Source organism: Camellia sinensis, chromosome 8 (assembly GCF_055761805.1).
Source record: "Camellia sinensis isolate YWXY chromosome 8, ASM5576180v1, whole genome shotgun sequence".
NCBI lineage: Eukaryota > Viridiplantae > Streptophyta > Magnoliopsida > Ericales > Theaceae > Camellia > Camellia sinensis.
Window position 1 is genome coordinate 146,750,396 of NC_138968.1, and position 24,747 is coordinate 146,775,142.

The 24,747-nt window shown below is 41.3% G+C and overlaps 1 protein-coding gene across 1 annotated transcript in view; it reads right to left on the minus strand.

Moving 5' to 3' along the window:
- Nucleotides 1-10,960: 10,960 nt before the first annotated feature.
- The window catches only part of LOC114296986 (uncharacterized), a 115,655-nt gene continuing 101,868 nt past the window's right edge, over nucleotides 10,961-24,747 (minus strand). Inside the window, exons 3-7 of the mRNA XM_082883719.1 lie at nucleotides 24,238-24,612; nucleotides 13,079-22,079; nucleotides 12,666-12,827; nucleotides 11,828-12,579; nucleotides 10,961-11,461 (exon numbers count right to left, since the gene is read on the minus strand). Of these exons, the coding sequence (XP_082739845.1) occupies nucleotides 21,882-22,079; nucleotides 24,238-24,612 (573 nt within the window). The 3' untranslated portion in view covers nucleotides 10,961-11,461; nucleotides 11,828-12,579; nucleotides 12,666-12,827; nucleotides 13,079-21,881. The remainder of the gene's footprint in view (nucleotides 11,462-11,827; nucleotides 12,580-12,665; nucleotides 12,828-13,078; nucleotides 22,080-24,237; nucleotides 24,613-24,747) is intronic.

The following is a 24,747-nucleotide window of genomic DNA, read 5'->3' on the forward strand; positions in this document are numbered from 1 at the left end:
TAATGTAGGGTGGTATAATATCTCCAAGTAAATTGAGGATGAAGCTAATAGGGGCAGCTGCTCAGCATCAGAGGAAGAAAGATGGATCCTTCCAAGCTTGAGGATTCTGAGTTTGTCAACAACAGTTTGTTAGCCACCATGACTGCAGGAGACTTTGATGACCATGGTATTTTGTGTGACTCTGCTCCATCTTTGTTTTCTCATTACATCCATTCGTAACTAGTATTTAACATTATATTTTACTCTCAAACTAATTTTTTGTTTCTTCTTTGTAAACAAAAAGCAGGAAACATATTGTCCCCCCCCTCCAAAAAAAAAAAAGCAAAAACTAAAAACATGTTTAATATACATATGTTTTCCAAACAAATACTAACAAACATAAGAAAACATGTTTGGTGAGTTGCGGGAAGGGTGAAGTAGTCGCCGGGAAGGGAAGGGGTGGCTAAAGGGGTGAGGGAGTGGTTGGAGGGGGGATGGAGGAATAGTGTTTTCAAAGGCTCAAGGAACCCCCAAGGCACCAAAGGTTTCTTGGGGCCTAGTCGCAAGGTGAGGTGCTTGCTTCACTTAAGCAAAAGACACTTTTTTAGTAAAAAAAATCAATAAATTAGCATAGACTAATAATTCAAACTTCAACATAAGAAAAATGACAGAATTTGCAACTTACAAGCACTAAGACAAAGAATATGAAGACAAATTATAGAAAAAAAAAAAAAAGAAATCCAAAAAGATAGAAACAAATAAGGGAGGAGAAGAGGAAAAAAAACCGATAGACTTGAGCCTAGAGTATAGGGGGCCAATTGAAGGAGAGAAGAAGAGGAGAAGGAAGAAGTCACCTAACTTGGAGCACAAATTAGGGTACCTAGAAACTGAATGGTTGGAATGTAGATACCAAAGGGCTGAGGAGGAATGACTGGAGAGTTTCATTGATTCTTTATTCAATGAAGACTTGGGGCTTTTTTGTTTGAGGATTTGATCAAAGAAATTGAGGCTCATCATAATTATGTATATATATATATATATATATTTTAATTGGGCGTTTTAATCCCATGTGGCAGTATATATAAGTCCATCAGAGTACAACTTCAATTTATGTTTTCAATTCTCTCCACAACTTCAATTTATCTAATAGGTATGACCTATTGAGCTGTGGTATGTTATTCTAATAAGGGAACAATAGATGATCACTTTTTTTAATTATTTTATTTTATTTAGTTATTGAGCTGTGGTATGTTATTCATTTTTTTTAGTTATTCTATTTAGTTATTTTATTTAATTATTTTATTTTATTTAGTTATTGAGTTGTGGTATGTTATTCACTTTTTTTAGTTATTCTAATAAGGGAACAATAGATGATCACTTTTTTTCAATTTATCTAATAGGTTGTATATTAACCTTTATTTGATGAATAAAGGATGATGAACTTTTGTATAGATACTAGAAGGCTGACATTTCTTTGAAGGTGTCATAACTTATTTCCATTGCTTAATTTTCTCAGAAATGCATCTGTTCTCATTGTTGATTGAGATGTTTAATTATCCATGTGGGATTTGATGACTAACAAAAAAAAAATGTTGTATTTGATGTTGTTGGGAGTTAGAGCAAGATTTCAGATATAATTTTTATATTTTTTTGTATTTGATGCTATAGTAGTTAAATTTTTATTTTTGTATTTGATTGAGATGTTTAATTATCCATGTGGGATTTGATGACTAACAAAAAAAAATGTTGTATTTGATGCTATAGTAGTTAAATTTTTATGTTTAACATTAACGCATAATTATATTGTCATTAATTATTTTTATTTTTATTTTTCAAATATTTCCCATATAGGAGTGTGCTTTTTGTGGAATGCATGCCTGTGGAGAACGTGGCTAACTTTTGTTTTTGTTATCTACGAAGAATGATGAGAAAAACAATTAATTTTGGTTTATGTTATTTTGAATTATGAACAAAATCATGTATTTAAACATAATATATGTATTATGGAACATTATGTAGTGGGATAATTTTGTTGATGTGTAATTATGAATGGAAGAATATTTTATTATGGAGAAATTGTTATTTTTATACAGGAATTTTTATATTATTATGCAATTATTATGGAGAAATTTTAATATTTTTAATAATTTTATCGCAGGTGTAGACACCCCATTTTTGACCGTCCTCAAGACTTGGACGTCACCGTTTGAATACTCGGTGATCATCCATGTTTGTGTTCGTTTTTTGCTCCCGGAGGTCTCGGCCACGCGCCCTGCCTCAAGATCTCTCGACTCGACTGTTTCCAAACACTTGTGTTTGGTTTCGCACCAAACACTTGTGTTTTTGCTTTGGAGGGCAGGGAATGGCTTGTTGGCCATCCTCACACTCCACCGGCCATGGCTTGAGGCCACCGGCTGTTTTTTGTTTCCATCGGCCAAATGTTTGGCCGACTGGCACTCTAGATGGTCGACCGGCCATCTATTTTGGTCAAATTGCATTTTTGGCTGGCTGACCATTGTTCATCTGCTTTTGCAGATATTTTTATGCCAGCTGTGCTAGCTGGCATACACTTTGCTCCCCTCCATACACATGTATAGAGGGATCTCCCTCTTGACTAGCTTACTTGAGAAGCTTTGCAAGAGTGATCTCTGTAAGAGGGAGCCTCTTCTCCCTCCATTAGGGTTACAAAATTTTTAGAAGAGCTCTAAGAATAGGGTTTGAGTTTGTATCTATTCCATCTCTATATCTCTCTCTCTTTTTGCCTTAAGTGTGCGTTTGTCCTTATTATTGCACACAAACACCTACCATTACACCTTTCCTTAGTTGCTGAGGCATTAGAGGGTTAATCTTGAACTTTTTGAGCTGGTTTTGATCCAAGAAGAGGTCTGGTCATGTGATCTTGGAAGTGTTCTTCAAGGGTGAGTGTTCTTACCCTTTATTCTCCATTTTTGCATAGCTTTTTTGACTATCTTGCAACTGTTTTTAGAATTTGCATATAACATATAAAAGTTCTATTTTTACCTGCTTAACATAGTTGTTTAAGGTTGCTTTGTCGTTTGGGGGTGTTTGACCCCTCTTAGGCCTTGTTTGGCCCTATTTTTGTGCTATTTTGGTGAGCTCCGGGACCACTTTGTTTGGGCCTCCTCACCACTGAAATCTTGAGGGATTTCAGTGATGAGGATGGTGCCTTAAGGTCCTAAGAAGGAGAGGGCCACCCCCTCTCCTTGTTGTCTTCCATAATGGCCATTTAAGCCTCATTAGTGAGCACCTTGTCTAAGTGTATGTTGGCCATGCCTTAACTATTTTTTATGCTTATTATGCCATAATATAGCATTGTTGTGAGTTGGTTTAGGTACACCATGCTTGCTTAGCATACATGTCTTGTAATGCCATGAATTGCCTTAACATACCTTGTGCTTTGAGCCTTGTTTCTAGCATATTTTTGGCTTAGCTTTGTGAAGCTTTTATGCTTGTTTTAGCATGTTAAAGGTCTGTTTTTGGTCATTTGGGTTGTCCATGCTTTGCTTCGTATAGCTACCATGTAACCGCTCTTGTATGCCTTAAGCATTGACCCCTCTAGCATGCCATCCTTGCATCATTTCAGTGGTTTGGAACCACTTGTCATGTCATTTTAGTCCTCATGGCATGCTTGTATGCTTGCATTTGATGTCCCTTTAATGATTTATAAGGTTGTTATCTTATGCTCCATGTTTGGCCTCTTTTGTATGCTTGCATGTTTAAACCATTTAGACGCCATCTAGGTGTGTCTTTGGTCTTGTTTAGACCTGCATTGGGGCTGTTTGGAGTCCCCTTGGCCCTTTGAGGCTTGGTTGGCATGGCCATGGTTTGAGCCCTTTGGTTGACCTCAAGCTTTGGGCTTGTTAGCATGCTTTGATTACTTGGTTTAGGTTGGTTTGGCACCATCCTCGTGTGATTTTCAAAGCTTATATTGCTTGCCATATGCCCATGTTTAGCCTCTTTTTAGCGTACTTAGAAGTTTCTCTTTGATGCCTAAGTGATGGACCATGTTTGCATGCATGCATGCTTGTATGTGCATTTGGCCCCTATTTCCTTAGCATCGGCCACTGTTTTGGGCCTAGTTGAGAGCTGCCCAAATTGGTTTAAGTCCACCCTTTATGTGTTGGTGCACGCTTACCATGTGTGTTGTTGCATACTTGTGTGTTGTTGCATGTTTAGATTGTTTAACATGTTGCTACATATTTACCCCATGTGTTGTTGCATGATTGAATGAAGTCACATGCTTGCTTGCATGCTTGACCATCCCCATTGTATCGGGCATACTTATTGGTTAGCATGATTGTCACATGCCTTGAATGCTTGTTCGCATTGTTCATGTTGCATACTAGCTCATATGTCTAGGTTGCATTGCATTGACATGCATGCTTAGCCTCTTGAATTGAGTATGATAGAGGTTGAGCTCCTTGCTTGTTTATGTGCATTTCATTTGAAATCAAAGTGCATAACTTGGTTTCTTGGGCCATCACGCATCGAAATGCGCGATTGCTGGCCCGAGAACTGAGAACCATGTCCCTTTGAGTCATAAACATGACATGGGATGTGTTGGTGCACACATTTGCTTGGAATGCATTGCCATGCCTTGTTTTGCCCTCTACTGCTGTCAAAACAGTTTTTGCAGGAAGCTTTGGCCGGCCGGCCATCCATACTACCGACCGACCAATTATTGATGGCCGAGAGCTCAACAAATGGTCGATGACCATCCGGACATGGTCGGTGGGGTTTCCACTTGGTCGGTGGTGATCCATAGTGTCCATAGAGCATACCTTGGGAGTCGTGCAATTTTCAGAAGAACAGAGCAGGGGAAACAGAGGCAAACTTGTGCATGGCAATTTTCAGAAGAACAGAGCACGCATTGCATCGGGCCCTCTCCCCGAGGCTGTTTACTGTTTTATTAGATTAGTTAATTTTCTTAACTAGTTTAATTGGTCTGTAATATTTAATTAGCTTGTAGGTTAGTTAAATCTATATTATTCTTTCAGTCCCTCCGAGCGAGGGCAAATTTGTTATAAGTGTGGGTGCGTGTGTGCATGTCATCCAACCCCCACTTCTTTCTCCCTTTTACTTACCTGCTTTGATGGTTAGTACTAGGGCATATTTAATTTAGCATACCTTATGTTATGCATGCGTGCATCATTCATCAGCATTGCATGCACCGGGCTCGGCTTATCATGCTAACTGCATAAGTATTTCAAATCTAACTTGAATATGTGCATCAAATGGTTGCATTTCACATGCCATCCTAGGATTAGCCGAGCCTATCCTAATTGCATTCTGTATGCGTTGCATTAGGCACTTAACATGGACTTGGATCATACATTGATTGCTAACGAGTTCTTTGTTTTGGCTTGGAGTACACTGTAAGTATTTTGTGCTTTAACATTTCGCACGAGTGTGAATGTTAACATGACAGCATGTTTACCATGTGGCTAGATGCTTATGCGATATGAACTGCCTGAATGCCTGTGGGTGAAGGTTGGATTGCTTGAGTTGAATAACTCATCAAAATCCGTGTTTTAGCCTACTCGCGAGTAGCAAATTTCAAAACAGTTTCCAAACAAACGGATATGTGATGCTTTGTTCCAAATTAGGCGATCTAGTCTATACTTGTTTTGTTGTGCGCATCACATAGTAATTCTAGCTAATTAACCAGAATAAGAACACATAACGTTTTCAAAATTGGATATCATGGTTAGTAGAGGCCGATCTTCGGATCGGGCAAGAGGGGGTGCTCATAGATGACCTTCCCCAATCGTACCCAAGTTCCCGAGTCGAGGCAACTTTGGTAATGACGGACACGTAGCCTTAGGAAAACGAGTCAGGATTTCCTAAATTCCCCTATTAAAAAAATATTTAGGTGGTGTCTCTGTATTTGGCAAAGCAGTCCATGTTTGGCACTTCTTTTCTAAAAATCTGTTTTCTCAAAACGATTTGCCGGATTTGGACTCTTTGGTTCAGACTAAGAACCGTGACATAAAAGGGAGTCTGAACTGTGGTGGCATAAAGCCCGAGGGCACGTCCACAATTTCTGGCGACTCTGTTGGAGAGTTAGAGAGCTTGACTCGAACTCGTCATATCCTGTTTTGATTTCACTTATGGGTTTCTTTGCATTGCATGTGCATTGGTGCGCCTAGGACATAGTGTTTGCCATCTGCCATTCCTGAACGGTTTGCCGGGGGCTTGTCTTGTCAAGGCATGACCATAAGGCTGACCGATTATGGGCTCTAACAGTATGGTAACATAAACCCTAGTTTTACCGGGGCACCCTTTTGACCATTCGACCTAGTGCATATTGAAATCCGTTGTGACCATTCTAAGCTAGGACAAGTTGCTTACTCGATGTTAGGCTGTTTGAAACCGCTGTGTGCGTAGTGAAACCCTAGCTCCTGACAAAGTAGGACAGGGAAACCCTACTCCAACATAGGGGTGTTTTGGCTCTCTCTTACTTGCTATGTGCTTTTAGAGTGTATCTCTACAGGAACGTACATACCAGTTTGTAAGTCTGGGGCATCAGGCCTAAAGGCATCAGTATCAAAATTTGAGAATCGGTTATATCCGCGGATATCAGATTCAGTGTTTCGGGGCAGTGATTTTGCGGAACAGTGATCAGTAGTAGAGTACAGTCATTCGGCTACGCTTATGTATGTTCAGTTGGGCTGAAATGCTGTTTGCTTTCCCTTTCAGTCTAGAGATTTGGGTTCAGAGATTTGGTGTTCTTCCTCGCTGAGGCAAGACAGATATCGGATCCATCGATCACCGACTGCATCGTCTCAGTTTGGTTCAACGGACTTATGACGACCCAAAGCTCAGAGGAAATTGTGGTTATGTCAGCCGCGTTAGACCAAGGGATCATCTCGCAGGATGAGACCAATGTTGATGTACCGCATCCACCCAGGTCGCTTGCTACACACCCGATCTGGACCCCCCAGTTGTATCAGGCTCGTGAGCCCACCACGTTTGAGTTAATGGGAATGATCGGCGACCTCCAGAGATCCGTGGCCGATCTGGCCTATAGAATGTCGACTTCGCCACCAGCCACATCATATGCCGGGAATTTCGTACCACAGGAACCCCCGCTATTGGGGCGGATTGTGATCGAGCTCAGCCAACCAGAGGTTGCCTCCAGCTACGGTAACGACGTGTCAACAATAATCGGGTTTCGCTCTGATATAGTAACCCAAACCCTCGATCAGACTGAGGCTAGAGGTAAGAACAAAGTGGGAACAGATGCTGATCCCGTTGGACAACTGCTGTGGGCAGTCGAGGCTTTGAAAGCCGGGGAAATGAATAAGCAGCAAGTGTTCGTAGTCATGACTAAAGCTGTGGATGATGCTTTCCCCACTCCAACCGAAGGCAGTTCAAGCCAGGTAGAAAATCAAGATAGGCCCCATCATGCCAAGACAGTTCCTTTCATTCCCAACCCTACACCAGGAAAAGATCAGAAAGCCAAGGCAGTGCCTGCCAACCCTTTCGCCAGTGCGTCTAGCAAGAATCCTCAGACTTCGAAGTACCTACCTCGAGGGCGCAGAGTCTTTCACGCCCTCTACATGCCTTTGTCTAGGACATTTCAAATTTTGGCTAAAAAGGGGCATCTTAAACCCCTCAAGCCTCGGCCTCTCCCAAAGAATCTCCCTCTCTCACATGATGCTACCTTGTACTGCGCGTACCACCAACAGCCCAGTCACAGCGCCGATGGTTGTTTCCGCCTTCGTCATGAAGTGCAAGATTTGATCGACAACGAGGTCATCCTCCTACCTACCTCAGCAAAGTCTGTCACTACTGAGCTATTGGACTTCGAGGATACTGCAAGTTTGTGATTACGGGTTGGACCACCTGCGGGCGACGCTAGATGCATTTCGGACGTGGCATCTGGCACGCACTTTTGAGCATCTGCGAATACCAATTTTTGTGGTTCCTGACTTAGGTGTTGAGTCAGTTCGGTGGTCTTGTTTTGAGTCTGTCTCTTTGTTTTGAGTCAGTCTTTTTGCTTAAGGGTCTGTCTTGTCGCGTCGAGTTAGTCCCATTGTATAGAATGTCGGATGATTTCGAGGTTGTTGCCTTGAACACCCTTTTGTTTTGTAATTACCCCTTTTGTTTTCTTTTGAGTCTGTCTCTGCCGTGAAACCAGTTGCAACCAGGAAATCTGAATGAAACAGCTGTGGCTGTCATGTTTTGTACTTATTGCTGCTTTGAGCCAGTTGTGCCAACAGATCTAAATGAAAAAGCAGTAATTCCCATAATCTTGTGTTTGCTTCTGTCGTGTGCCAGTTGTGCCAGAAATTCTAAATAAGATGGCAGTATTTGACTAGAAGCTGTGTTTTTTCTGTGCCCTGAAAATCATTGCATTGACCTAAGTTTTTCAAAACCTTTTTGAACACTGCGGTGAAAACAAAGGGGAAGGAATTCCTCGGGATTTGCAAAACTTTGATCATTTAAGAGAAAGAGAGGCATGCTAAGCCCTTAATGATTGAAATCATGTTTGTTAACGTGAGTACTGAGAAGGACCCTGGCTTGATCCAGACTGGTTCCACACTGTCTTCAGCACGAGCGATTAGTCGCTTTCTTAAAAATTTTCAAAAAATATTTTGCGCAGTCCTGCGAAGACTCTTATGGAATCGCTTTTGAGATTGTGCAGCTTAGGATCACTCTCAGCCTCAAGACTTGAGCCCTTGCTTTAAAACCTTGAACCACAATTCGGAGTGTTCAACGATCGACCATCAAGAGAGGCTTGTGTGGCCAGATTGGAAGCAACCCTCGAACAAGAGGCACCAAAAGTCAGATCAAGAAGATCAGATCTCATCAGAAGAAGCTTGTGAAGCTAGAACAGAAGCACCCCTCCAACTAGGGGAAAAGATGTCCAATGTGCTCAAAGAACCGAAGATGGGTCCTTCAGCAAATCAATGCAACTGTCATTTTTCGGGATTCAGATGATTTCAGGATTTCAAAACCATTTGGCATGGACTGGTTACACTTTTACCCTTTGAGAGGTTCGCTGGGCCGAAAACCCGAAAGGGCGACCCAGGCAAAAGTTAGAGCAAGAGAAAATACAAAAAAAAGAAAAAAAAAATGCAAAAGAAATGAAAAGAGAAAAAGAGAAAAATAGAAAAAAAAAAGAGAAAAGAAAAGAATTGAAAAAGGAAAGAAGAACAAAGCTCGCAAGGTCGAAAACCCGCAACGGACGCCTTGGCAAAAGTTAGAGCCTAAAAAAAAGTGAAGGTTAAAATACTTGAGTGTACCTTAACTCGAACTACGTAAGGCTTGATTCCCATGTTTGGGATACGTAGGCAACTTTATCTTGAAGTCCAGCCCCTAACGCTTTCATAGCGACTGAGTCTATGTAATGGTTTTGATCATCCTTGCCTTCTCTGAATCCGATTGTTCGGTTGTGACAACATGAACTACGTAGGCTTGATTCCCATGTTTAGGATACGTAGGCAACTTCATCCTAAAGTCCAGCCACCAACACTTTCAAAGTGACTGTGTCTATATATTGGTTTTGACCATCTTCGTCTTCTCTGTATCCGAGAGTTCGGTTGCGATCATCACTAATGAGGACTGACTACAGTATGCTGCGGCGTTATCCAGACAAGGGGCAACTTTCCATTGCCATGAGTCGCCATCCAAACCAGGGGCAACTTTCCGTTGCCATGTTGTGCCCTTTGGAACAAGGGGCAATTTTCCATTGCCTCCGATCCGAGATTGTGCATCTCGAGAGTAAGTTCTGTGCTCGTTGAGCAGTGGCCGTTCGCAAAAATGGTTTTTGAGAATTTTTACTGAGGTTGACTATTTTCTCGAAAATTATTCTATCTTTTCCAAAACTGGACCATTTTCTTAGACCCAAGAGAGGAAAATTTTCAGTGCTCATAGCCTAACTCGCATGGCTTTCAAATAAAAAATCGAACCAGTATGTTAATCTAACTCTCATATTGGTCAAAATTGTTTTAGTAGAAAACCAAAGCAAAAAAATGGTCAAAATGATGAATTAGGGGCACAGTTGAGTCAAACTCCCTGTCTTTCCCCCGATTGTTAAATACTTGCCAGAAGGGCACTCTATTCGCCAGAAGAAGACACAACTGAAGCTGTCGGTAAAGGGCTGAAAGCTCTCAACAACCTTCAAACAACGAGGTATCGAGCCAAGTGCGAAGCACAAATTGGAATGGATCAAGATACTCCATCCGGAACATCGACTAGACGTCCCGGAAGGAAATAGCCGCGAGCTAATAGTGTTGGGCGTGAACCCACAGCTTCCTATTCATCTACTAACCACCCTGGGGAGGGATGGAAAATGAGAGAATAAAGAATAGAGAGGTGTAAGTTGAGAGAAAAGTGAGCAGAAGCGTTTTTGAGAGAAAAAACCAAGCTTGAGAGCCGAGTGATGTGAGAATCACAAATCAGAAAGGGTGGGAACAATGCCCGACGGAACTGGCTCCTCGTGATTTAAGGTTTCTCGTTTTTGTAAACACGTCGGTATGTTGTGTCTTTTGTTTTGTTTACCTCAACTTTTGTTTTGAGTCTTTTCTGAGCGTGTCTCGTTGTGATTAGGTCGTGTACTTTTTGTTTGAGTCTTTTTTACTGTGTTTAGTTGTAGGCTCAATACCCCGATTTGAAAAACCCTTTTTCAATCTCAAAAATTTTTAATCATGCTGTGCTCAGAGTGCTGTGCCATTCTCCACATTTATGCGAAGCAAAAGAAGAAAGGGAAAATTTAGGGCATCTGAGTGTGCTTCAACTTTAGCCGATTCTACCTTTGTACTCTGTCTTGTCAAATTGGACTGTTTGTTCAGGGTTTGTCGTGTGCAGAATAAATAGAATGGCCTGTATGCAGATTAATTCCCAGTAGAGTATGGGCCGAGTGTTCAGACTAAGCAGTGGGTTGTATGAGTTGTTTTTCCATTGGCCGGTTCGTTACCTGGTTATTACAATACAAATATTTGATTTTCAGACAGGAGATCAATCTCATTTACTTTGAGGTGTAACATGATGCAATGCGATGCAATGTATAAAATGTACAAATGTAACACTTTTTCAGATAAAAAGCTTTGTTTCATTTCATCATCTTTTTCAAGTACAAAGTTTTTGGAAAAAAACAAAACCTGCCTGCGGCAGTACAAGGTACTCTAGCCATCAGCAAAAAAAAGAAAAAAAAGAAGAAGAAAAGCAGCAAGAATCTGGATCAATGTCAAGCGGCCTCAGGCCTAAGGGTCTGCCCTCGTCCTCTTCCTGGACGAAGGTCCAGGAGCATCGTCATCAGTGCCGTCATCTGAGCCTGAGTCAGTGCCATCTTCGGTCTTCTCCTCAGATGACTCCGCCTCTGCCTCCGCTTCTGTCTCTGCCTCGGACTCATCGTCATCGGGGACTGGTGCCCGTGAGCTACTCCCAACATGAGTGCGCCCCGCCTTGGTGTGGGGGTATACTCACCTCCTACGGTAGAAATTTGGAAGGGATGCTGAAAAGTACAAATGGCAAAGGCATCAGTATGCTACAGAATACAGTGTATGAATACCGTGTGTGAATACTGTGAGTAGTGTATCAGTGCAGAATGCAGTGTATGAATACAGTGTGTGAATACTGTGAGCAGTGTATCAGTGCAGAATGTAGTGTATGAATACAGTGTGTGAATACCGTGAGCAGTGTATCAATGCAGAATACAGTGTATGAGTACAGTGTATGAATGCCGTGAGTAGTGCTGTGAACAGTCTGTGGGCTACAGTGTGTCAGATACCGTAAGGGCCGTGTATCAAGTGTTGTGTTGTGCATCAGATTGTGTGAAATAGTTTATGTATGGTTTGAGACCGTGGTCAGAAGAACATACCGGAATACTGTAAATCGCCAGAAGGTCGAGGCTCTGCTGGAGCATCCCCATCACAGAGGCGGTCAACTCTAGGGACTGGCGAGTGTACTCGGAAGAAGCCTGCAAAAGTGTTAGAAGTCTCAGTATTTTGCGGAATATCAAATGAATTGAAATGAACTAACTGTACAGAATGCAAAATGCAGTAGTACATATCGGAGGCAAGCCGTAGAACCCGACTAGCTCGTGATTAGCAAGAGGGGAATCATTGGGGATCTGGTAAGTCGCCCCACCACGTCCTCGGCATGTCATCGTCACGGGCAGTGCTGGCCAACTAGCCCCCGCTCTCCCCGAGCTCCGCTCTTGCCACGGGTCCGAGCCACCCTCGGTGCTCCCGCTCCTGCTCCTACTCCAGCTGTTGATGCCGCATGCCTCTCCCTCTCGGCTCAACGGCCGCTGCTCAAAGGCCGTGTAATATACGTCTGAACGTACTCTAAGTAGTCGCCTATGCCTCCGAAGCGTATCGCATCCCAACCGATCGTGTAGTCAGCCATCCGCTCAAGGGTGAACCTCTCGGTATCCCTCATGTGCTCAGGAGGATGAACCGGGACTATCTGCTTCGGTAAACCCAGGGTCTGGCATAGGAAACGCTCACCCAGATACCAGGCCCGACAGACCGGCCCCTCCAGCAAAATCTTAAAGTGAGCAATCTCCTCCGCACCGGCAAATCGCTCCCGCATCGCAGCTGGCAATGGAGCCCAAGGCTGCTAGGTGATCTGTAAATGGCATGTAGTTTGTTATCTACTATTATTGAAAATACAGTGTAAAGCGAAGTTTAAATAAACTCTAAAGTTGCACATACCTTCGCGGGGGTGATGGTGTTAAAGTAGCAGCGGAAGAAGATGAATGTCTCCCGCGGTCTCCGCACGCATCTCACGTCGAAGCGTCGGGAGAATAGAACGCCGAGAGGGGTCTCCTCGTCGGGCACTGGCGCGAGCCTCGGAAAGTAGGCATAAACCCATAACTGCAGAATAAGTAACCAGTATGCTTATCAAATAAAGCAGAATGTAGAGTAAAGCAGAAATCACAGAGCCGTGTATCGTACAGTGTATTATGTAGAGTGTACAGTGTGTGTAGTGTACAGTCAGTGTAAAACAGAGTATATGTGTGCCGTGTGTATAGTATACAGTCAGCATGAAGCAGACCACAGTGTGTGCAATGTACAAAGTGCAAAAAATGTAGAGCAGAAATGAAAAACAGAAGAAGAAGACGTACCTCCCAAGCCCGCCAGCAGCCTCCGAGTAACTGCCCGCTGCAACGGGAGGCTGAGCTCATGTATCCGTATAGAATGGCCAAGGCAGCGCCACCCCAGTTGTAGCGTAGGATCCGCGTGACGTCCACTAGCCCACTCAACAAACAGAGAGGTACGGTGTTCGCCCGATCGGCGAAAATGGTCGTCCCCAGTAGAAACATCAAGAAGCCGCGAGCATACTGCTCCACCTCCTCCTGGGTCATCGATGCCTCCTCAGCCAAGGCTGGCTGAACCCTGAACTGGACCTCGAACCATGAATATTTGACGAAGTCGGGGCGTGCGAGAGGCGGCATCTCACCCAGCAAGTAAATCTGAGCGGCCTCCCACTCGTCCATATTGGTGTCGAAAGGGATCGGATCACCCCCTACCTCGATGCCGGTGAGCATCGCGAAGTCATAGGGAGTCATCGTCATGTCTCCCGCGACCGAGAAGTGGAATGAGTCAGTGGTGTCCCACCATCTCTCCACCAGAGCGGCGAGAAGAGGCCTGCTCGCAGTAAGCCGGGAAAGTCCTTTGTAGAAGGCACCGAAGCCGGCCTGGTCTACGATGTGGCGGACCGCATCTGGCAGCTCCATTTACCAATCTCTGGCAGCAACATTCCCATACCCCCGAAAAGCATGGGAATCCCTCTGTATTCGAAAGTAAAACAGTTGCGAAGCAATGTAAAATGTACAGTTTTGAAAAGCATTCAGAATTGGTGACGATATAGCGTGTGTGCATGTTTTTAAGTTCAAAACAAATATCGGGTGTCGGTGTGCTTGAAATGAACTGCGGCATATGATGTGTCAGTGTTTCCGAGTGGTTCAGTACAGATACAGCGTGTGTACACATTTTCAAGTTCAAACAAACATCGGGTGCCGGTGTGCTTACAGTGAACTACAACATGCGATGTGCCAGTGTGTTTGAGTGGTTCAGTGACAATACAGCGTGTGTGCACATGTTCAGATTCAAACAGATATCAAGTGCAAATGTGTTCACAGTCAACTACAGCATACAGTGTATCGGTGTATCTGAGTTAAGCAGTTAAAGAACAGGATCAACTATGGTAGTTAAATGTTCTACATCGCAGAAAATGAAACGGGAAAGAATATACCTCGGAAGCGCCGTATGATAGATGTGACTCCGGCTCACGCAGGAGAAGCTCTAAAGGCACTGTCCTGTCAAAACTCCTGAACTGGCGAAGTCCGTCAGGAGGAAGCACATGAATCGCCGGTCGATAGGTCGCCGGATCGAACGGGCGGACGCTCAAGGGCAAGAGCTCGGCCTCGGGATCCATCTCATGATCCGGGGGAGTCCTGCCCTGTGGTAGATCGTCTGCCATCTCAGAGAAAGTGTGAAAATGGCCGGAAGAGAGAAAACCGAGCTAGAATATGAAAAGTCAACCCCGAGAAGGCGAAAAATGGCCGGGAAAGCCGGAATGTGGAAAAGGCACGAAAATCAAGAAAAACTCGAGGGAAACAAGCCTCGAGTGGTGGAAATCGCAAAAGAGACGCCGAAACGAAGTTTCGTTCGGTTCAAAACGTTTGAACGCGAATCGAATGTCGAAACGGGCCCTAAAACTGAGAAAAAACGGTGAATAGAAGGGAAAAAAATGCTCTAGAGAGAGAGGGGAAGGATTTTCGCACAAGTGGGAAGTGACAAAATAGGGTTTGAGGCCAAACTACCCCGATTCAGGCATGTTTGGCCGGTCGGCCACACTGTTGGCCGGTGAACCTTTTTGGTAGCCGATGGATAGCTGGTGACCTTCTACAATGGCCGGTGAGCCTCTTACACCCTTGTTTGGGTCAGATATGTGGTTTGAGGCCTTCATTGCTCAAGACAGTGCAAGAAAGTGCATTTCCAAAGCTCAACCGGTCGCCGTTTTGACCTCAGACCGTGTCTTCTGTGCATGGCACTCGAATACGGGTGCGATGTATCCTTTTTGTATCCTTCTGTCTCTTACGAGATTCGAAAGTTGCCCTACATGTGTTGCTTTACAACGCTTTGATGTGAACGCGCGTTGGGACATATGTCGTTTCATTCGCATCGTTATGCACATATCTCGCATTGTCATGCACGTCATTATGCTTGCATTGTCATGCACCTTCGACGGTCTGGCGAGACCTTAAATTCGCTCGGTCTGGCGAGACCTTAAACCCACTTGGTCTGGCGAGACCTGAAATCCGCTCGGTTGCATTGTCATGCATCCCTCACTCGCATTATTGTACACGCCATACTTGCATTAGTATGCACATTCTTTGGGTCGCGTCATCAAGCGTACTCATTTGCATTATCAAGCATCTAAAGCCGCGCGTTGTCGCGCATTTCAAGTTCATGCATTTTCATACATCTCAAAAGCCGCACGTTGTCGCGCATTTCACGTTCATGCATTATCATGCATCCAAAGCCGCGCGTTGTCGCGCATTTCAAGTTCATGCATTTTCATGCATCCCAAAAGCCACGCGTTGTCGCGCATTTCGAAATCATGCATCATCATGTATTTCGAGTGACACGCGTTGTCGCGCATTCAAGTTCACATGCATCATTTGCATTCCAAAAACAAAAAACAAAAAAAAACATGCATCGTCATGCATTTTCCCATTCATGCATTTGTCATGCATTTCAAAAAAAAAAAAAAAAAACATGCATCGTCATGCATTTTCCCTTTCATGCATTTGTCATGCATTTAAGAAAAAAACAAAAAATGCATCGTCATGCATTTTCCCTTTCATGCATTTGTCATGCATTTCAAAAATTTTCAAAAAACAACAAAACAAAAACATGCATTTTATTGTATATATTGCATATGTCATGCATCATTATATATATTGCATGTGTCATGCATTCCATTGTAAATAGTGCATATGTCATGCATCATTGTATATAATGTATATATCATGCATTCCATTGTATAGACTGCATATGTCATGCATCCACTGTATATATTCCATCCATTGCATATTGTAAATATTGCATTATAGCTTGCATGCATTCACTGCATCACCCCCACCTACGGCTTGCGCCTTTCCAGGTTGAGCTTGGTCTGGTATGTGCCCGTACTTTTTGCGTTGAAACACAGTTCTGAGACTTTTGTGTACGCGCCTATTCCACGCTGGTATGTTGGTTTGAGGGTTGCGGCACCGTTTCTGTGTTAAACGTTGGTTTGTATGTGTGCATGCCTTTCCTAGGCAAAACAAGGTTTGGTCGCATGCCTTATCCGCTGTGAATACTACATTTGCATCCATTGCATTTCTCCCCAATAGATTGCATTGTAAATATCCATTGCATATTGTATATATTGCATTGTAGCTTGCATGCATTCACTGCATCACCCCCTCCATTTACGGCTTGCGCCTTTCCATGTTGAGCTTGGTTTGGTAGGTGCCCATATCTTTCACGTCAAAGCACAGTTATGATATTATGTGTACGCACCTATTCCACGCTGGTATGTTGGTTTGAGGGTGACGACACCGTATCTGTGTTAGACGCGGCTTGTATGTGTCTATGCCTTTCCTAGGCAAGATTTGGTTCGGCTGCATGCCATATCCATTGTATATATTACATTGTGGTGTAATTTTTGCATCCAGCATTAGGATCATTGGTCTTTCCTCAGGGGGACATTTCCCCACTTATGTCATTCCATCCAATTACTTGTTCCTATGTCCGTCTACATCACTCATAATTCTGCATGTGTACGCGCCTATTCCACTGCTGGTATTGTGGTTTGAGGGTTGCGGCACCTTTTCTATGGTAGACGGACTTTACATCTCCATCAATCTATTTGACATTTGTGTGGTTTTGAACCACTCATGATTGGATCATGATTCAATTGCATTGCATATCGTTTACATTGTTTATACATAGTTTTGTATGTTTTGTATATTATTTGCATTGCTTTTACATTTGTTTTGTAATTTTGCATATCATTTGCATTACATTAGATTCAATTGCATATCACCGCACTGTTTGTGCACCCCTTGGTTTAAGGAGACCTTAAATCCTACATTCGCGTTGTCGCGCAGCTTTCGATTGCATTGTTATGCATGTTGCTAACGATATTGTACCCGTTGAGTTTTCTTTCTCTTTCAGGCACGATATTGTATGTATGGTTCATTTGAAGCTGGTGCAATCAGACGAGCCACACAGGTATTGTATCCTCCGAGTGAGACGTATCAAGAATTGCATAATTCTCTTGCACCCTCTCTGCATTGTAGTGTAGTTTGGTTTATGCTAGCTTAAAATCGTTGCATTGTATGTGCTTCGTTACAGCTTTCTTTGTATGATCATAAGTTATGTTCGGCTTCTTGCATTGTCAGTTGCAATTCGCCCCTGCCTTCGGGCGCATATCTTTATTGTCTTGCATGCTTGTCTAAGTCTTCGGCCTTGTCAAAAATGGGTCGTCTCTAGGCTTTGACATTCACTCCCGTCATTGTTATGACTTTCGAGTTTTGTCAAAGAGGGGCAACTGTAAACACCCCATTTTTGACCGTCCTCAAGACTTGGACGTCACCGTTTGAACACTCGGTGATCATCCATATTTGTGTTCGTCTTGAGTTCCTGGAGGTCTCGGCCACGCGTCCTGCCTTAGGATCTCTCGACTCGATTGTTTTGTGTTTGGTTTTGCACCAAACACTTGTGTTTTTGCTTTGGAGGGAAGGGAATGGTTTGTTGGCCATCCCCATACTCCACCGGCCATGGCTTGAGGCCACCGGCTGTTTTTTGTTTCCATCGGTGAAATGTTTGGCCAACCGGCACTCTAGATGGTCGACTGGCCATCTATTTTGGTCAAATTGCATTTTTGGCTGGCCGAACATTGTTCATCTTCTTTTGCAGATATTTTTATGCCAACTGTGCTAGCTGGCATACACTTTGCTCCCCTCCATACACGTGTATGGAGGGATCTCCCTCTTGACTAGCTTACTTGAGAAGCTTTGCAAGAGTGATCTCTATAAGAGGGAGCCTCTTCTCCCTCCATTAGGGTTACAAAATTTTTAGAAAAGCTCTGAGATTAGGGTTTGAGTTTGTATCTATTCCATCTTTATATCTTTCTCTCTCTTTTTGCCTTAAGTGTGTGTTTGTCCTTATTATTGCACACAAACACCTACCATTACACCTTTCCTTAGTTGCTGAGGCATTAGAGGGTTGATCTTGGACTTTTTGAGCTGTTTTGATCCAAGAAGAGGTCTGGTCTTGTGATCTTGGAAGTGTTCTTCAAGGGTGAGTGTTCTTGCCCTTTATTTTTTATTTTTGCATAGCTTTTTTGACTATCTTGAAACTGTTTTTAGACTTTGCATATAACATATAAAAGTTTTGTTTTTACCTACTTAACATAGTTGTTTAAGGTTGCTTTGTCGTTTGGGGGTGTTTGACCCCTCTTAGGCCTTGTTTGGACCTATTTTTGTGCTATTTTGGTGAGCTCCGGGACCACTTTGTTTGGGCCTCCTCACCACTGAAATCTTGAGGGATTTTAGTGATGAGGATGGTGACTTAAGGTCCTAAGAAGGAGAGGGCCACCCCCTCTCCTTGTTGTCTTCAATAATGGCCATTTAAGCCTCATTAGTAAGCACCTTGTCTAAGTGTATGTTGGCCATGCCTTAACTGTTTTTTATGCTTATTATGCCATAATATAGCATTGTTGTGAGTTGGTTTAGGTACACCATGCTTGCTTAGCATACATGTCTTGTAATGCCATGAATTGCCTTAACATACCTTGTGCTTTGAGCCTTCTTTCTAGCATATTTTTGGCTTAGCTTTGTGAAGCTTTTATGCTTGTTTTAGCATGTTAAAGGTCTATTTTTGGTCATTTGGGTTGTCCATGCTTTGCTTCGTATAGCTACCATGTAACCTCTCTTGTATGCCTTAAGCATTGACCCCTCTAGCATGCCATCCTTGCATCATTTCAGTGGTTTGGAACCACTTGTCATGTCATTTCAGTCCTCATGGCATGCTTGTATGCTTGCATTTGATGTCCCTTTAATGCTTTATAAGGTTGTCATCTTATGCTCCATGTTTGGCATCTTTTGTATGCTTGCATGTTTAAACCATTTAGACGCCATCTAGGTGTGTCTTTGGTCTTGTTTAGACCTGCATTGGGGCTGTTTGGAGTCCCCTTGGCCCTTTGAGGCTTGGTTGGCATGGCCATGGTTTGAGCCCTTTGGTTGGTCTCAAGCTTTGCTCTTGTTAGCATGCTTTGATTGCTTGGTTTAGGTTGGTTTGGCACCATCCTCGTGTGATTTTCAGAGCTTATATTGCTTGCCATATGCCCATGTTTAGCCTCTTTTTAGCGTACTTAGAAGTTGCTCTTTGATGCCTAAGTGATGGACCATGTTTGCATGCATGCTTGTATGTGCCTTTGGCCCCCATTTCCTTAGCATTGGCCACTGTTTTGGGCCTAGTTGAGGGCTGCCCAAATTGGTTTAAGTCCACCCTTTATGTGTTGGTGCATGCTTACCATGTGTGTTGTTGCATACTTGTGTGTTGTTGCATGTTTAGGTTGTTTAACATGTTGCTACATATTTACCCCCATGTGTTGTTGCATGATTTAATGAAGTCACATGCTTGCTTGCATGCTTGACCATCCCTATTGTATCGGGCATACTTATTGGTTAGCATGATTGTCACATGCCTTGAATGCTTGTTCGCATTGTTCATGTGGCATACTAACTCATATGTCTTGGTTGCATTGCATTGACATGCATGCTTAGCCTCTTGAATTGAGTATGATAGAGGTTGAGCTCCTTGCTTGTTTATGTGCATTTCATTTGAAATCAAAGTGCATAACTTGGTTTCTTGGGCCATCACGCATCGAAATGCGCGATTGGTGGCCCGAGAACCGAGAACCATGTCCCTTTGAGTCATAAACATGATAAGGGATGTGTTGGTGCACACATTTGCTTGGAATGCATTGCCATGCCTTGTTTTTCCCTCTGCTGCTGTCAAAACAGTTTCTGCAAGAAGCTTTGGCCAGCCGGCCATCCATATTGCCGACCGACCAATTATTGATGGCCAAGAGCTCAACAAATGGTCGATGACCAACCGAACATGGTCGGTGAGGTTTCCACTTGGTCGGTGGTGATCCACAGTGTCCATAGAGCATACCTTGGGAGTCGTGCAATTTTCAGAAGAACAGAGCAGGGGAAATAGAGGCAAACTTGTGCATGGTAGTGGACTTCCGAGCGGAGCCGAGCACGCATTGCATCGGGTCCTCTCCCCGAGGCTGTTTACTGTTTTATTTGATTAGTTAATTTGCTTAACTAGTTTAATTGGTCTGTAATATTTAATTAGCTTGTAGGTTAGTTAAATCTGTATTATTCTTTCGGTCTCTCCGAGCGAGGGAAAATTTGTAATAAGTGTGGGTGCGTGTGTGCATGTCATCCAACCCCCACTTCTTTCTCCCTTTTACTTACCTGCTTTGATGGTTAGTACTAGGGCATATTTAATTTAGCATACCTTATGCTATGCATGCGTGCATCATTCATCAGCATTGCATGCACCGGGCTCGGCGCATCATGCTAACTACATAAGTATTTCAAATCTAACTTGAATATGTGCATCAAATGGTTGCATTTCACATGCCATCCTAGGATTAGCCGAGCCTATCCTAATTGCATTCTGTGTGCGTTGCATTAGGCACTTAACATGGACTTGGATCATACATTGATTGCTAACGAGTTCTTTGTTTTGGCTTGGAGTACACCGTAAGTATTTTGTGCTTTAGCATTTCGCACGAGTGTGAATGTTAACATGACAGCATGCTTACCATGTGGCTAGATGCTTATGTGATATGAACTGTCTGAATGCCTGTGGGTGAAGGTTGGATTGCTTGAGTTGGAACAACTCATCAAAATCCGTATTTTAGCCTACTCGCGAGTAGCAAATTTCAAAATAGTTTCCAAACAAACGGATATGCGATGCTTTGTTCCAAATTAGGCGATCTAGTCTATACTTGTTTTGCTGTGCGCATCACATAGTAATTCTAGCTAATTAACCGGAATAAGAACACATAACGTTTTCAAAATTGGATATCATAGTTAGTAGAGGCCGATCTTCGAATCGGGCGAGAAGGGGTGCTCATAGCTGACCTTCCCCAATTGTACCCAAGTTTCCGAGCCGAAGCAACTTTGGTAATGACGGGCACATGGCCTTAGGCAAACGAGTCAGGATTTCCTAAATTCCCCCATTAAAAAAATATTTAGGTGGCGACTCTGTATCTGGCAAAGCAGTCCATGTTTGGCACTTTGGTTCAGACTAAGAACCGTGACACAAAAGGGAGTCCGAACTGTGGTGGCATAAAGCCCGAGGGCTCGTCCACAGCAGGATGTTTTTTTATTTTTGTGACAGCATTACACCGTCGCAAAAAATAGAAAATTTTAATATTTTTATGGATTTTGTTACAGGTTTTACTTTTTGCGACGACACTAAATTGTTTAAAATAGAAATTTTATTATTTTTTTAATATTTTTTGCGACGGCAGTACACTGTCGCAAAAAATAGAAATTTTCATATTTTTAATACTTTTTGCGACGGCACCACACCATCACAAAAACAATGTTGTTGCCGTTGCAAAAAAAATAAAAGACTATTAGCGACGGTATTTTTTTCCGTCTCAAATAACATTTTTAGCAACGGTAAAATAGTGCCGTTGCAAAAAATCAAGAAATTTCAAACATTATTAGCGACTGCAAAGTATCGTCGCAAAAGGCAAAAATGCCGTCGCAAAACATGCCGTCGCAAAAACTCTTTTGCAACAGTCCTAGTTGCAACCCCCCTCTTGCCGTCGCAAAAAAGTCATTTACCGTAGCAAAAAGTTTTTTGCGACGGCATTAGGAGTATTAGCGACGGCATTTTACCGTCGCAAAAAGATGAAATTTTAGTAGTGTTAATATTATCCATTTTTGCTTCATTCTGTTTTATCTCTCTAAGAAGCTTCTTCTCCTCTGCAAGACTATTACTGCCGTGTTGCATCTGATAGTTCAAACTCTTTACCTGCAATCCATAATTTCACATTATTTATTGTCTTTGAAATTATTCCTCTTTAAATTCAAAACAAATTTACTTAAAATTGCCAATGATTTTCTTAATCTTTTTATTACTGTGATTTGGAATATAATTTCCTAGTTTATACTCTATAATAAGCTCAATTACAAATATAACAAACTAGATTTTAGCAATGGACTTGGGTTCAAGTTCGCCTTGGGTGGGTTTGGGCCAAGCCCGTATTATGTAATAATACTTGAAATCAATTCTCAAATTTGGCTCGGCCTGAGATTGGGCCTATATTTTATTTCCAAGCTTGTTCAAAAATAAAATAAAAATCACAAGTTGCCACATGGATCGGGCCTATATTTTATTTCCAAGCTTGTTCAAAAATAAAATAAAAATCACAAGTTGCCACATGGTCCGGACATTATTTAATATAAATATCACTTTCATATTTTAAAATAAAACTATAATTAATTTAATCATTTGGGTGCCGTTTAAGTTGTTCCAACCTTGTAGTTTAAATTTTATAACTAATTCTTTACCCAACTAATAATACATAATTTATAGTTCTAAAAACTAAAAACAATATAAAACATACATATAAATATACATACTTATAAAAATATATTGCATAATATAAAATTTAGGATAAACTATCAATAGGTCCTAATAGTTAGACTTAATTCTCATCAAGTCCTATTAAAAATAATTTCAAATAAAATCGTCATTAAAAATAATTTTTTGTGACAATTTTTTTGTGTGTCTTTAAAAATTGATAATTAGTGATTTTTTTATATATATAAATTGTCACTAAACTTACAATTAGTGATTTTTTTTTTTTTTTTTTTTTTGTGACGGATTTTTCAAACTGTTGCTGAAAGTTGAAAATTATTGACTTTTTTGTGATGGTTTTTTTAAATTGTCACAAAAATTTATAATTAGTGACATTTTTTGTGATAAAATTTTCAAACTGTCACTGAAAATTAACAATTAGTGACTTTTTTTAATTTTGTTTAATGAAAAATATTATTAATTATTATAGGACTTATTAAACAATAAATAAGATCGACACGTAAGTCTCCCTATAATTTAAAGATGTGATTTGCTGTGGTTGAAGCACTCTTCTCAATTCCGGTCCACATTATAATTGAGCCTAAAAGAGTGTCCAACCCAACCTTAGCGCCTAACCCATAATCCCAAATGTTATAACTTATGAGCAAGCTTGAGCGGGCTCAGCTAGTTATCGGGCTCATGTCCACTCCTTACAATACTCCCTTTATCAAAATTTTTTATTTAATAAAATTAATAAATAAAATAAAATTTATAACTACTCTATTTTATAAAAATAATATTACTTGAATTATTAAGTCAAATATATTTTTAATATCATTAAAAAAAGGGATTATTTATTTTTAATTGACTTCATGATTTATTAATAAAATAAGTTATTTATTATGTGATTAAAAACTAGAAGAAGTGTAATGTAATTTGTAGAACTACAAGAAGCAATCTCTATTTTAAGTAAATTTTAAGGGTGTTTTTGTAATTTATCTTTTTAAAAAAAGGTAAACTATCAGTAGGTTCTAATAGTTAAGGGTGTTTTGAGAAATTGGTTAAAAGTTGACTTTTTGGCTCTTTTTGTTGGTAAGCTATGTGAGAGGTGATGTGACTTCAAATGAGTTAAAAGCTGGAAGCTGGCTTTTAATTAGCATCCCAAAAGAGGTCTTAATTCCCATCAAGTCCTATTGAACATAAGTCTTTATAAAATCGTCGCAAAAAATAATTTTTTGTTACGATTTTTTGCATATGTTGCTAAAATTGACGATTAGTGACTTTTTTTTGTCACGATTTTCATAAATTGTCTTTAAAACTTACAATTAATGACTTTTTTGTGACGAATTTTTTGAATTGTTGTTAAAAGTTAAAAATTGGTGACTTTTTGTGACAATTTTTTAAAAACTGTCTCTAAAACTTATAATTAGTGACATTTTTTGTGACATCTGTCGCTGAAAATTAACAATTAGTGACATTTTTTTAATAGTATTTTATGAAAAATGGCATTAACTATCATAAGAACTATTAGACAATAAATCCACCTATTAAGACGTACACATAAGTTTCATTTTTAAAATAATGGAATACTTGGCCTTAAATAACTTACAAAGCAATTGAGTTGTTCCTCTTGAGAGTATGTTCCAATAGCTCTCCTTACTCGGATGGGGTTCTTCGAATGATGAAGCTCTGAGAGACAATTTTGCAAATTCTTGACTTGGTTCTTCCATGCCCAAAAACTATTTGAATAATGTAGTGGTAGGTGCTCGAACTTTGAAATAACATGGTATCCAAGTATTGAGTTTTTATCAATTATAACTCTCTGAGAGTCTCTCCCTCGGCTAGGGTTAGGGTTATTTGAAGGCCGAAATTCCTTCAAGCATTGCTGCAAAGTCTCCGTTCCATTCCTTCTCGATGATATAGGATATTTGAAAGAGTTCCTATATAGATGTCGTAATTCTAAAATTACAAGGTTCCAATCCGCCTATTTGGTAATTCAAAAAAGATAAAAGGTTATAAACCATTTTGACAATTAATTAATTATGTTTTAGGTCATCATCCTTAATCAAATTCCATTTTTTTTTTTTTTTTTGGTTGATAAAGTTGAAGTTAAAACCAT